Source organism: Nelumbo nucifera, chromosome 5 (genome assembly GCF_055504915.1).
Source record: "Nelumbo nucifera cultivar China Antique chromosome 5, China Antique-T2T, whole genome shotgun sequence".
NCBI lineage: Eukaryota > Viridiplantae > Streptophyta > Magnoliopsida > Proteales > Nelumbonaceae > Nelumbo > Nelumbo nucifera.
The window spans coordinates 30,416,424-30,431,586 of record NC_142653.1 but is presented as its reverse complement, the minus strand read 5'-3'; the positions used below and the strand labels follow the sequence as shown (position 1 = coordinate 30,431,586).

Below are 15,163 nucleotides of genomic sequence, written 5' to 3'. Positions count from 1 at the left end.
TGGATAATGGGTACCAATGCTGAAAACGTTTCCTGGAGAATTGGTACCAAAAAGAAAAAGTTGTTGCTCCAGGAAACGTCCTATCTGGCAGCAATGGTTCCAAACAAAAAAAAAGACATTGTTTTTTCCGAAAACGGTGCTTCCAACCCACACATCAGCAGCACTGTTTTCTGCTGCTTCTGCAGCATCGATGCCAAACATATAATCAACAAACAACAAGATGTAACAAGAATCCTGTTTATTCTATTAAGCCATTACTCGGTAATTTTCACTGCCTCTACCTTTTGGCCTTTGGTTACACAGTCATGGAGCGAAGGGGTCCAATCTAAAACCAATTTGGACAGATTGAACGGACTAATAAGACAATGGATTGGACCAGTCCAGACTTGATGGTCAAAAATATTTATTGGATCCATCCAATCCAAAATCAATTTGGAAAAATTGAATGGACCAACAAGACATATTGGCTGGACCAGTCCAGACTTAATGGCTGGAGTCCCATGCTTTCCGAGTGTGTCAAGACTTTTTTTATAGAAACAAAAGGTGCTACACAAGATGGGGGGTAGCACACCCCACAAAACCACCAAAACAAATAGAAGCTAAATCACTAGGAAGGGTATAAAGATTGAGAGAAACAACACCACTAGATAAAGAATGAGCCTTATTCTCCAACCAGTCTCCACTTGGTTTGCCTCCTCATACATGTGCCTGTAGCAAATTCTACCTTCCAAGGAGGATGGATCAGACCTTTGAGACATTTTATAACCAGATTAGAATCCCCCTCAATAGTAGTTGAAAACTTGCTGAAATTCATAGCCAAATTTTTAACTTCTCAAGCCACCCATGCCTCTGCAGCAGTACTAGAAGAATAACCCAAGTTATAAGCTTTATAACCCAAAACCTTGTCCAAATGGTTTCTTGCAATAGCTGCAACAGTACAGGAGACATTTCTAGTGTAAGATGCATCAAAGTTAATTTTTATTTCACCCAAATTCGGGAGAACCGAGGAAACATTTACATTTTTTATTTTCTAAACATCTTTATTATTGTTTGAATCCTCATTAACTAGCCAAAACTCATGAAGAGATTTAAAGGCCCTGTCGAAAATAATTTGAGGGGGTCCTTATTGTTGGAAGGTTTTGATTCCTATTCTTTCAAATAAACCAAAGGATGAGGAGAATATCGAAAAGCAGTCTCTTGTCTGCATGTGACTTGTAAGAATCTTGGATAATATTTAGAGTTCTATTGCCCGAATTACAATTGAACGACGCAATCCAAGCACATGGGGCATTTACATCTGAAAAATACACACTCGGAAATGGAAGCAGAAATGGTTCTTGAAATTCACATTGACAAGGTCAACGGAATACAATTAATCAAGGTCTTACAACAAATTCCCGACTTTCCCTCACAAGACTATTTGGCACTCGACCTCTCTCGACTGCTTCACATCTGTACAACGTAATGTCATGCAAGTCTAACATCAATACATCTAACCATCTCGTCCCACCAGTTGAAGCAGTACTAATGCCGCTTAGTTTTGCAAGTAGTCTAACCTCAATAACACCTTAACCAAAAGTTGAGAGAACCACCAACTTTATCCAAAACTAGTTGTCTCTTCATGTCGGGCAATTTAGGTCCAGAACGAAATCATAGTATAGCTTCTTAACAAAGAGCGCACTCTTGCTCTTCCTCATTCCGTGATTCTATGAAGCAATAGAAGGCAACAAAAGCTCAGAGAAAAGAAAATGGTTTAGGTCCGCGTGCAAGACAATTTTGATCCAAGCACTGTTTTATTTTCCTCTTCTGATTGGTTCAAACTTCAAAGTTTCAACACGCTGAATTTCAAGCGTGTATTCTTAAAACTGCTACCTCCGAGACTCGATCAAAAAAATACTCCACTCAAAACAATGATACAAAGAATGAATATTCGGCTTTGGAAGAAAACCAGCACGAATCGTAATACTTAACGGCTCTTGACTTGCAGCGAAGAAAATTCTTAAAACTACTACCTCCGAGACTCGACGAAAAAAATACTCCGTTCAAAAGTTGGGAATATACATTCAAATTCCAAAAAGAAAGAAATCACCTGCCTAACAGACCATCAATCAACAAAGAAATCACCTGACTTCAACCACAACATAGAAAATCCCCAAAACCAACTGAAAGTCCAGAAAGAATATCACTCAATACCTAAGAGAGAATAAGCTCTGGAAACTATCTTGGACCATCCAGTTCCAAATAGCTCTTATGTATGCTAGCGCTAGGGCAGGCAGACACCTCAACTAACATATGTTCTCAAAACCTGCTTTAAACAGTTACTCCATCTTGAATTCTTAAGAGAATCGTCATATATGTAGATAAGAAACAATGAAACCCCATTCAAAAAGGCATGCTGCAAGGAACAAAATATAATAAGCCTCGCACAGGTGTTTACCTACCTAACACTTAGGGGAAAGCCTATAAAAAAAACCCAACACTTAGGGGAAAGCCTATAAAAAAAACCTAACACCTAAGGAAAACGATGGTTACCCATCAGCTAGGAGATGAGGGAAGGAATGCCTGAGAGTTCCAACTTCAACTTGGATGGAACGATCAAACCCCCACACCACGATTCCTCAGAAGTAAAATGCATCCATAATTAACAGTGGGCATGGCTTTAAATAGAACAAATTGGAAAAACACAACTCATGTAACCGACAAGGTTCAAAGTATCAACACAGGCCGATACATCAGTAGGGCATATCAGCCTGTATTGGTGATTTTTTTATGTTTTATTTATTCTTTTTCAAAACCTGTTCAGAGAGGTCAGTTTAAATCCCAATTACCCTCTGAACCATGTCCTGACCTGATACAACCCCTGTAGGGGCGTATCGGGAAGCCATCGGCACAACACGTATTGGCCGATACATGTCAATACTTTGAACTTGTGGCCGACCGCATATGGCATGGATGATGATGATGATGATGTCATCATATTTTTCATACTTGAAATCACATCAATAAACATTATATACAATACAGTACCAGCATCAGTAAGAGCGGAAGGAATTGAACCATGAGTTGAAACCATTTGTTGGCCATGTCACATAAGGCTATGACCATAGTTTAAAAAACCAAACCAGACCAGCCGGTCAAACAGGTTGAACCATGACCTGGGCCCCTAGCCAATTCAGTCATATCCTGAAAACCATAATACATAAAACACCGGCTGACCAGTCAGTTTAATCAGCAAACCAGTGAATCGTCCCAGTTTTATAAACCCACCCAGGTTACAACATGAATAGAAATTTCAAAAAGGTAATAGTAAGACTTGAACAAGACCTCTTATGTGTATTGCCTTGTTACTATTAATCCTTCCCTTTATTTGTGCTCATTTATGCATCTTTAATTTTTATATTGCTTTAATACCCAGGTATTTCGAAGAAAATGTGAGCTAGAGGGCTTGAAACCTGGTCATATCTGAACATTGGCTATGCCACTAACCATAGCCAAGATTGCTGAGTGTTGAAATGGTAAGAGAGTGCTTGAATAGGTAAAAGTCGTAAAGATAGTAAAAAACTGAAAATGTATGGTTAGATCCATATGTTTGACCCAGATAATACCAAAAGGAAAAAAAGAAGAGAACGCATTGAAATGAGGATGACATCCACTGCGTTCTGATCCTCAGAAGGCAACTGAAAACTTACAGAATTCTTTTATGGTGTTAGAATTATTTAATTCTGCTGAATATAATAAGATACATAAATATAAAAATACATGAAAGTTCTATAAATATTGAAACCAAATGTTATGCAGAAATGAAAAGCATGATCCTGAAAAATTAAGATTCAACAATGTATGGAAGGAGATTTACATCTCAAATATATAATTGAGATGGAAAATGTGAAAATTTCTAAGAATGTAAAAGAAACTAATACTCAAATAAAATATTGTGAAGCTTGCAAAAACATAATTATGTTGATCAACAAACCTATATTAAAACATGATTCTGAGTATTAAGAGAATAACAACATGAAACCAAATAAAAACGAAAAACAAATAAAACAATATCAAATTAGAAAGACAAAAATAGACATCCTTAAACGATAAGCACCACCAAAAAGTCTATAAAAAGAAGGAAAATAATGAAAGCATAAAAGTTTAACCCCAACTGGGCAAAGGATAAAAGAAAATGTAAGTACAAAATAAGTATTGCAGAAAGTATGTGGACAAGCTGTCAAAGATAAACTTAAAGATCAAAAACATAAGATAGAAGGACAAAAAACTGTTAACAGGTTTCTTGACCTTGGCTAAAGCATAGAATGATAGGTTACAAGAAAACAACCAATACTTGGTCTTGGTGTTTCTTTCCCATCAATAAAGCTTCCATACCCAAGAGACAGAGAACCAAAATGTGTGCTCTTTCTTAATATGCCCCAACATTGCAACAAAACCGTCCATCTTAGCTCAGCTGCATTTCATCTGCAAACAAGGAGCCCAAGCATGTCAAGGGTGGCAACAAACAAAATTGGAGAGGGGCCTCTAATTAAGTGGTGAAATTTGAGAAAGATCATTGAAAGATTGCTTCTACTTGAGACAACTAAAAGAAAAAAGAGGGTTCATTGCAAAAGCAACAAAAGGATTCACATTATAAGCATAGAAATAAAGATTTGAGTTCACTATAAAAAGAATATGTTTGAATTTTTCTACAGAACGCAGGTTGCAAACATGATATTATTATACAACTTATAGAGATATTGAATACTAAAGTTGAACATACTTGGGAGCACCAGGAGAAAGTGGGTTTTGTCACTAAATATGGCACACACGGACAATTTTTGCACATAATAAGATCAGTATTAAAAGTGGTAAAAGATAAATTAATTAATCATCTCTCTTTCTGTTAGCTCAAGTCATTGCATCAAATGATGGATTTCAGTCTTAAAATAAATCAAGATAAACAAGTTTAAAAACCCTTTTTTGTGTGTAAAAAGAAATTCAAGTCACTAAACAGCAAAACACAACAGGACAGAACAGGACACAAACCAAAAGACAGAACTACTTAAACCCTCATCTGAGACTCAGACATCGTATAATAGTACATTTAGTAATCAATAGCCCCCAAAATACTCCTGGTGTAAACTAAAACCTTTTCTGGCTTAGAAACCCTGAGCAAAATATCTTGTAAAAAGAACAGAATCTCTTTATTGCAGGGTCTTTCCTTCTGCAAACAGCTAATCAGATCATGATTATCAGATTCCAGCACAAAATGATGAATACCCAAACATTCAGCCAGCTTCAGACCTTGTAAAATGGCTATTGCTTCAGCCTCTAAGGTTGAACTAGCAGTTGAGGCTCCACAACAACCAAAAATAAAAGCAGCATTGCCATCTCTCACAACGACATTGTAAGAGGCAATGCCTGGCCAAGCTTACAAACCCAGGGGGCTTCCAAGTCAAATGCTTCTAGCATGACTACAAGAAAGTAGAGGATCTGCAACACTACAGATTCATTATCACATAGCACGAGAAGAGGAATCAATCATCTTCCCTTTGCACAGATTAGCCTTGACAGGGAGGGCATTCCAGCAGGCCTTGCAAATAAAACTCTTTACCTAAGGAACATTCTCAAGGCTCCAAATGGCAGCTCACTGTTGATTTTCAAGTGGGCATCTGCTTCCACACCCATGATTGGGCTGACTAGAAGAGTTCATGATGCAGCCACATGGTAAGAAGACTTAACACTGAATATGCCTTTGGGGGTCATAGGCCCAGACTATGATCAGCCCACCTATTTTCAGCCAATCTTATTTTTAGAATTTCCTTGGTTGTTAAGGGTCAAAGAACCTGTAATTATCAAAAAAAAGGTCAAAGAACCTGCAAAGGATGTCAGTGTTCCAAGATCTGTTGACATTACAAATAAGCTCAAAAAGAGGGTGGGAAGACTCAGAGCAGGCCCCATAAGCCTGAAGCCAGGGATAGATGGGATTCAAGGGGTCCCTCCAAAATCCAAATGTTCACTGAATCACCTACATTTACAGCCCCAATAGATCCATTTTAGCATCACTTCCCTCCCTTCTAGCAACTCCTTCAACCCCAGGACCCTTCTTAGATAAGCTGCCTCCAACAGGTTGTACCTCACAGTACAGACCCTCCAAAATAGTTTAGCAAGTATGACCAGATTGAATATATAGAGATCTTGAAAGCCTAGACCCCCATCCAGTTTGTTCTAAGAGACCTTATCCAAACTGACCCAAGCCATTGTCTTTCTTGATTGACCAGATCCCCACCAAAACTCTCTCTCCATTTTACTCACTTGATCACACTCTGCTCTACTCTATCAATGATAAAACTGAACAGGTCTTTCTTAGATATACCAAAGAGGAGAGACCTAGATACTTACTGGATTTGAGGATAAGTCACACATTGCAAAACCTAACTAAGAAGAAGAAACCCACTCCACCCTGTCATAAGCCTTGGACATATCATGTTCGATAGCCATCCATCGATTCTTGTGTAAGTCAGGCGGGCAGGGTGAGGTTTAAGGTCAACCCAAGCCCATCACAACACCCAAGCCCAAACCAGGCCCGAGGTCAAGCTTGATCTTTCCAACCCATGCCTAGACTGAACTGAAAATTGGCATCCTTAGGTTGAGCCCAAGACAGACTCGGGTTGGTCAATTGGGCTCAAGTGGACCCATTAAGCCCAATGCATTAAAATGTTGCATGAAGTGATGGACCTATTTATTATCACTAATTTAAACATTTAAATAAGAACTTACATATTTTGCATACAAGCATGCATGCATATATGTTTCAACATATATATGTATGCATGTGTATAGTTAAGTCAGGTTGGGTTCGGACCAAGCTTAAGTTACCTAAGGGCTAACTGGCTAGGTCCGAGAACAACCCAAAAATAGAAAATCCTAAGGTTTGGGGCCCAAGCTCAGCCTGAGGACCGAAAATCCAAGCCCAGCCCATGCAAGAATGCATACTAGGTTGGTCTAGGCTTGAGTTATGCCAACCCAAGTTGCACCCCTAAAATAAACTTGGGATTCTTCACTTTAAGGATTAGTATAATAGAGGTGTTTATTTCTTTGAGCATTTCACCTTCCTTAGGCCATCTCAAGTTCTTTCACTAAGTTCCTCGATAAAAGAACCTCTAATTGTTTTCTCATCATCCTTGTTCTCAATAAAAGAACCTCTATCTTTCAGCTTTCCTAAGGATTGTATCTTTTTGAGATTTTTTGCAACCCTGAACTTTTTTCATGCTGCCAATAGTCCTAAATAGAGCCAAGCCACCTTTACAGGCTAATGGTCCGTTTGATTTGCCAAGAAAGAATGGGGTGAGAAAGGAAAATTTTTTCTCAATTTTGCATTCTCCATGTGGTTGTTGAGACCAAAATTTTGAAAAAATTCATATTCCAATGTTGACCCCCAAGGAACCATCCCCTAGCTGAGCCAAAAATAAACAACAAAGCAAGATTACAAATCCCACAAGCTACTAGGTCTCAGCAAAATGGCTAGGCTATGTTGGTGAAGACCCTTAATAGCTGAGACCTAGGACACCAACTTCCCAAAAGAAAAAGAAACAAGCTCCTCCACATCCTTTGAGGTTTGATGGAAAATTCTTCTATTTTTTTCAGCCCAAATAGTAATTAATACAACAGATGGAACTGAAGCCCAAACACAACAAGCAAGCTTAGAGAGGCCTTGAAGAATCCAACCCCACAAGAGGTCCATAAGCATAACAGTCCTTGGAAAATCCCAAGCCATCCCCAATGTAGAAGGGTAGTGCCACCAGTTGCGGGAGGTAATAAGGCAATCAATGAAAAGATGATTAGCATTCTCAGACACCTGCACACAAAGCGCACAACTCTGTATCTTGGATCTGCACTCCCAATGTAGAAAACTCACAAGAGGTCCATAACAGTCCCTGGAAAAACCCAAGCAACCCCCAATGTAGAAAGGTAGTGCCACCAGATGCGGGAGGTAATAGGGATGAAAAGATGATCAGCATCCTCAGACACCTGCACACAAAGCGCACAACTCTGATCTTGTATCTGTACTCCCTTCTGATCAGAATTGCCTTAGGAAGTAGGATTCCAGATCTTTAAAAGGGTTTGACAGAGAAGAGCCCATCCGTAGGCCAAATCCATCTCCAACTATCCTTTGAACTAGTATCCACCTCCTTACCCGTGAGTAGAACTGTTCATGGGCCAAGTAGCATGATGGGCTGGCCAGGCACAGGCCATTCTAAATCAGGCTTGGACAAAGTTTTAAACCCGTGGGCTCAGGCTCAGGCTCAGGCTCAAGCTCTAAACATCACCCCAACCGGACATCCGAGCACAAAGGTATGGCCTCCGGAAGTTTGCATACACATTTAGTGTGCAACCCATGACCCAGTCACAGGGTTGACTCAACCATCCAACTGCTCGGATCATACATTTTTGACCTGGTCAATGGTTTTTGACCAATTTCCAGATCTTACTATAATCGGATCTGGAATCATGGTGGGTGATGGTCCAAACGGTTCAACTGATCATGTCAGCAACAGGTTGGAAACACTGGCTATTAGACCTCTCTCTCCCTCTCCCTCTCCCTCTCCCTCTCTCTCTCTCCAAAGCTAGTTGCCAAGTAAAACTGGTTGAACACCTTTACCCTCCTAACCCCCAGACCTTCCTGCTCCAGAGGAGAGCAAATTTGATCCCAGCTTACCAAGTGAATCTTTTTTCCCTCCTCAAGGAGTGGTCATTTTAAACATCTGTGTTACACCAACTTCCTTTCTTCAAGAACATCATTCTTCGAATATCTGTGGGGAGACTACCTTGGAACCTACAAAATTGATATATGGCTTCTTCATATGTGTTGTAGGCGTAACCTTTAAATTTAATTCAAACCATGTTTATCAAACAAGTTCATCCAATAGATTTGAACATTCAATTCTTCCATTCACAGCATGTTCAAATCACTTGCTCATTCAATCCACTCAAAATTGATTCAATTAATCCATTTTGGTCCTACTTAATTTCATCCATTCATCTAATAAATTATAGACCTGTTCAAATAATTTATTGGGAACCTGTAAATCCAATAGAATAAAAACCTGTGAATCCAAGAGATTAATACTTGTTCAATCCAACCATTTAACCATTCAAGCCATGATCAATTCATTCGTTCATGGAAGTTATGTAAACCTGTTCAAATTATTCATTCATCTATTGAAACCCTATGAATCCAATAGATTAATAACTTGTGAATCCACAAGATTAAAACCTGTGCAAATTATTCATGCATCCATCAAATACATGTCCAATTCATTCATCCAACCAACACAAATATGTTCAAATCATTCATTCATTCATTGCAAACCTGTTCACCTCATTCATTCAACCAACACAAATATGTTTAACATTCATTCATCCATTCAACATCCAAAGTATGCAACCATGTTCAAGCATCAATTCATCAAAAAACAAGTTAGAGAACCTACTAAAGTCTATTAAGTCTTAAATCTAGCCAATTTCGTATCCAACCTACTAAAACCATGGTCAAACATCCAGCAAATGTTATTCAAAATGGATTCAAAAGAAAATTTAAGTAGAGTAAAATGAGGCCAACTTCATATCCAACCACTCCTTTTCAGCTATGGTGCAGGTCATCCCCTTGCACACCCAGATATTGCACGGCCAATGACCTTTAAATTTCGGTTTTCTCCCTTACAACTCCATTGTTAGGCTTCTGGTTGAATCGTGTTTCTCTTCTCCCGCTTTCTTCAGTCCATACAATTCTTCCTCCTTGTAGGTATATCTTGTAATATAACACCTATATTATCCTCCTCCTACAACATCTGTTTCTTTTCCTTCCAAAATCCTAGTCTTCCCTTCCCAAATGGGCTCAGCCCATTTAAGCTCGCGTTAATGTTCAGCCCACCCCAAATCCACCCTTTTCAAACACAATTCTCTTATGTTTTATAATTACACTTTGGTCCCTTTCTTGGCCCGACCCTATCTTTCTTAACTGACCTTTAACTGATAAAGTAGGCCCATCCGAAGCCACCTTTTTGCATCTGAGAAGGAATTATGCCACCAAAGAAAGTGTTGAAATTACTTTTCAGCTCTCACTTAATAATAGCCAACCCATTAACTGGAGATGGAGTTGTTCTTTAATGAACAAGAACAACTCCACTCTACAACAGTCACAGATTTTACCAACAGAAAAAAGACAAAGGAGATAAAAGGCCTGCAGGAAATATAAAACTTCCCAAATAGGTCATAACAACCATGACCCCATCCAGAAAGCATGATTCACATGAGTCATTCTCCATGAGTTTAGTAAACTTCATATAAATGTACCAGCACGTATTAAACATCAACGAAAAATATTACCATAAAAGGACAAATGGTTGCATATATTAGACTTAAAGCAATGTGTTCGTATATTTATATATTACAAGTAAAATACTAACAAAAAACATATATTACAGGTAAAAGAGTTGAAACAAAATAATTAGAATAAATGAATTTCATGGTGCATTCTAAAGGTACAAGAGTAAAATCCTTCCACTTAAAATATTAGACTTATGTAATTATGACTTCAAGTGCTAACGGACTAAATTAAAATGTTCTCATTCGGTGGCTTTCAAAGGGCCACCAGGGTGCTGTTGGGTAATGGCCGGAGTGCCTGAACTGAACGGCTTATTGCTTTTTCTTTTAATGGATAAAATAATTAAATAATAAAACAATGGAAGGTATAATAATTAGCCCCAATTCCAAATTCAGCCTCAAAAGAGCTTACAACCTTCTTAATGACTTATTTAGTTATTTACTAAAAGACAAAGCAACAAATCATTCAGTTCATCCACTTCAGCTGTTATCAAACTGCCCCAAGTAATTTTCCCGATATAAAACACCAAAAACAAATTGGGAACTTCAAACATAAGAAAAATCAAAGCAAGCAGCTCAGTAAATGTGTACCGGAAATACTAGTATAACATAGATTAAAGGCAAAAATATAAATGACAAAATAATAAATTTAAGATAAGGAAAAATGATATAATAGTAAAAACGACTGAGACATATCCTAGCACCTGTAAGATGGATAACCGGTCAAAGTCCCGCCGGTGGGATAAGTCCTCGCAGAAGATGACTGCCCAAGTTGAGAAGTTTGGTAAGATTGTAGACCCTGCAATGCTGACGCAGAACCATACGCCCCAAGCAACGAAGCGCTGCCACTCAAACTACCCAACCCATGTGATGATGCATCATACCCCCCTAGTCCCACTGCATTCCCTAAGGAAGTCCCCGCCACTTGAGCGGATGGTACAACAGCAGGATTCAAAGCCCCTGCCACCAACGGATTGATAGAGCCTCCAACCAACCCGGCTGTGGGGTTTCCAAGCAACCCGCCATACAAAGGATTAAGAGAAGGATGTTGGCTGAACAGAGCCAAGTTCTGGGCAGCTGCAACAGCAGCCAATACTGGGGCCTGCACGGCCTGTGCTGCAGGCTTATTCTTGTTCTCGATTGCCCTCTGACAATGTAATTGATGTCCCTCAAACATTTTGTAAGGTTCCTCGAGCGCCTTCCTTGCTCCCTCTTGCGTTTTATAGACAAACATAGCAAATCCCCTTGATTTTCCAGTAAGTAAGTCGAACCCCAAGGGCCCATTCTCAATCTCGCCAAACTTGGCAAAGAACGCCCGAAGCTTCTCCGGGTCGGCATCGGAATGAACATTGCTGATATAAATCTTCCGACCTGTTGTATCCTGAGTCTGCTGCGAAGTAACGGGACCAACGGAAGCTAATTGACATGATGTAACGCGATTATTGATCTTCTTTTGCGGTTGCTTCAGTGCATTCGTTGCGCCCGCCCGAGACGTAAATAGAACGAAGCCGTAACCCTTGGCCTTACCAGTGGCTCGATCCATGACGACGTTACAGTCCTCGATCTCACCGAACGGCTGGAACGCAGAAATGAGGGTTTCACGGGTGGTGTCCCAGCCGAGACCATGAACGAAGATTTTGCGATGTGAAACGTCACAATCGGCAATAGAGCGAATTCGTTGGAGAAGAGAAGCATCTTTAACTGCAGCGTCGCAGATAAATTCGATCAACTGGTCTTTCGTGTATGGTTCTAGCAATTTCTGAACCTTCTCGGAATCTGGTTCAGGTTCCGACGATGCACTATCGGAATCATCCTCGTTTACGGCAGCTGGAGCTTTCTCGGGCTCATTTTTGTTTCCAGCTTTGTTCTCTGATTTCTTCGCAAGCTTTCTCCTCTTGTTCTTGTTTCTGGCCATGGTGTCTGTGCTCAGATAAATGGAAGGGAAGGGGGAAAGTTGGTGGTTTTACAGAGGGAACGACCAACTAGGGTTTGCGATTAGGTTCTTGTACGGCGTTGTTGAATATCCCGCTATATCTCTTCCGCCCGGTGAAGTCATCGATGGCTGGAAAGCCTAAAACCATTAGATTGGAACCTTTTTCGGTTGGAAATTGACGAGGTGTTTGGTTCATTTAAAAATCTAACCAGCAAATGTGCACGTGAATTTTAAATGATTATGATGATAGAAATAATATGTAATGTGTTTTCAAACATTTTTATATATTCGTGTATAAAAATTAATTCTTATTTATTATATTTATTTCTTAATATGATTAATATAAAATATATTTTTCATAATTTTTTGTGATATTTATCTTTTTCAATTTTATCATTTTATAGTGATATCAATAGTTGTCACATTTGGTCCCAAAAGGTTGAATTGTTGATCCAATGTCAAATAAGAAAATAATTTCATTTTCTAAGCCAGCTTTAAATTTTATATCTAAATTCCAACATCAATAAGAACAATCATTAGTTATCACACTTGTTTTTCTTTAATATGATTAATATGAAATATTAGAGACAAGTCTTACAGCTTAATTCTATTTTAAAAATAATTGATATAAAAATTATTGTAGATGTGCCCAATTTTATTATTCTTTATTTTTTTCGATCTTGTATATTTGTTTCTACACTTTAAAAGTTTTATTATTTGCCTGTGACAATATAGGAACCCATTTGACTTCGATGGCCATATTACTTACATTATTTTAGACAACAATATGATTCAATGAAATATAACGAGAGTTGATAGTTTAAATATCAACGGTGACAGAAATAGTTCAAAATACATTTTGTGCCCTTATAATTAGAAATTGACTAAATTAAAAAGTTTCACACTCTTATCTACACTTTTAATAATAGTATAAATATAGATAGATATTTTCTAAAAGTAGCATTCATCTTCTAATGCTCTCTTAATTTCTTGTCTACTTACTTATTGCCTCTCCACTGCTTTGACCTTTGAAAATACCTCCCTTTACATTTTAAATAATTATGCAAATGCACTTCTTCCATTAATCATCTTGTACAAAAAACATTAAAAATGTGACTATGCCATTGCTATGAATGTACATGGTGAACATCATTATTCTCTTTTTAAGCCAACTTAGCCAGGTTGAAGTAAACAATGAAGCCCAATTAACTTCCTCCACAATGAAAATGCCTTGTGGGTAGGGATGTAGGTAGGAGATTCGAGTTCCACTTAACAAAAGGGAGGCACTTTCTCTTCACAATGAAAATTTTCATGGGCACTAATGAAATTTTAAAGAATTACCCTACATTTTTCTATAATGGCAATTAATAGAAGGGGTGTGTTGTCACATTTATTTGAAACATGAATAAGAGGTTTTTGTGCATAGGCGAGGTTTAAATATTTGCCAGAAAACACAATATTGGAGGTTTAATGTGATATTTGGTACCATTGTCATTATTTTATGAGAAAAAGTTGCCACATATGTGCTAACTCAACCCTTTTTTGCATAACATAGTCCCATCTTCTATTTAGTAAGCCATTTTCCAAAAAAACAAAATCACATTGAAACTCGAGAAAAACAATTTATGTGAAACAAGCTCTATGATGTTTCTTGCTATATTTGCAACATTTTGATGACATGGCACTGATATAGCTGCAATATTATGTCGTTTTCTAAGAAAGTGGTGATAAATCATGTCTCAACTAATAGAGAAAACATGTACAATGTTGCTGCATTTCCTTAGGCTCAATTTGAAAAAAGTATAAATACAAATTTGTAGAGTACAAAATCTTGTATTTTGTATTATTTTATATGTATTTGCGTTGTACATATTTATATTTGTACTCTTTCCAAACTGAACCTTAAGTGGCAACAACACTACCGAACAAAATATATCATTTTTTGATACCGATGCATGGACATTTTTTGAAAAAACGCTTCTCCGGAAACAACAATGGTACTGAACGCCACCAAAGTAGTTTCCCCTTTAAAATATGGTGATAAACTCAAAATATGAATTTGTGTGGTCATATTGATAGCCAATATATAAATGAAAAACTTTCTTTTGGGATGCATTTGTTTCAACTTAAAATGGATATGAAACTTTTCAAGTTGAAATATTTGAATTATATTTTCTATGGAAAACTTTTTCTTGTCATTTATATCAAAACAAATTGATATAGGTTTTGTTTGGTTTGAAGGAAAAAGTAGGGATTCTCTATCTTTCCCTTCCTTTCCCTACCATTTCCTTCAAACCAAACATAACCATAATGTTAAAAGAACAAATTTTAGCTTGGGAAATTTCACATTCATCTCATATATGCAAGGGTAATCATTTCTAGCCTAGTCTATCCAAGCCCATAAATTTCTAGACTGACTAAATTATAATATATATATATATATATATATATATATATATTAAATACAATATATTCAAAGTTTTAGGGCCTAACCCAATTTGGCCCATGCCCATGTAGGGCCAAGGCCTTAGCATGGGATTAGACTTGTTCATGGGTCAGGTGGCCCAACGGGCCGGCCCGGCCCCCTAACGGGCTTGAATAGGTATATAGGCCCGCGGGCTTAACCTCAGGCCAAAAAGCCCGGCCTGCAATAAATTCGAGCCAGGCTCAGGATTTGTCAAAATAGCCCGACCCGACCCGACCTATAACTAAACCTAAAAACCCTAGTTGAATACCCCTCTTTCCCTTCTTTTTCCAACCGAATTCTTCTTCTCCACATCCTCTTTCCCTTTTTTATATTCTTTTTTTAATATAAATAAATTTTGAATTTATATATTTTTTTAATGTAAATAAATTCTGATT

General features: G+C 38.0%; 1 protein-coding gene across 1 annotated transcript; it reads right to left on the bottom strand.

Annotated features, from left to right (window-relative positions):
• Positions 1-4,128: 4,128 nt before the first annotated feature.
• Positions 4,129-12,411, bottom strand: LOC104600050 (UBP1-associated protein 2A-like). Its single transcript, XM_010262855.3, has 2 exons — positions 11,073-12,411; positions 4,129-4,464 (listed from the first exon to the last, which is right to left on the bottom strand). Exons 1-2 carry the CDS (start codon positions 12,281-12,283, stop codon positions 4,461-4,463), a joined length of 1,215 nt encoding a protein of 404 aa, XP_010261157.1. The 5' UTR covers positions 12,284-12,411; the 3' UTR covers positions 4,129-4,460.
• Between the last annotated feature and the right edge of the window lie 2,752 nt (positions 12,412-15,163).

Bases quoted from the DNA above. Each gene is read 5' to 3' on its own strand.
- LOC104600050 (XM_010262855.3), bottom strand. From the start codon at position 12,283: ATGGCCAGAAACAAGAACAAGAGGAGAAAGCTTGCGAAGAAATCAGAG.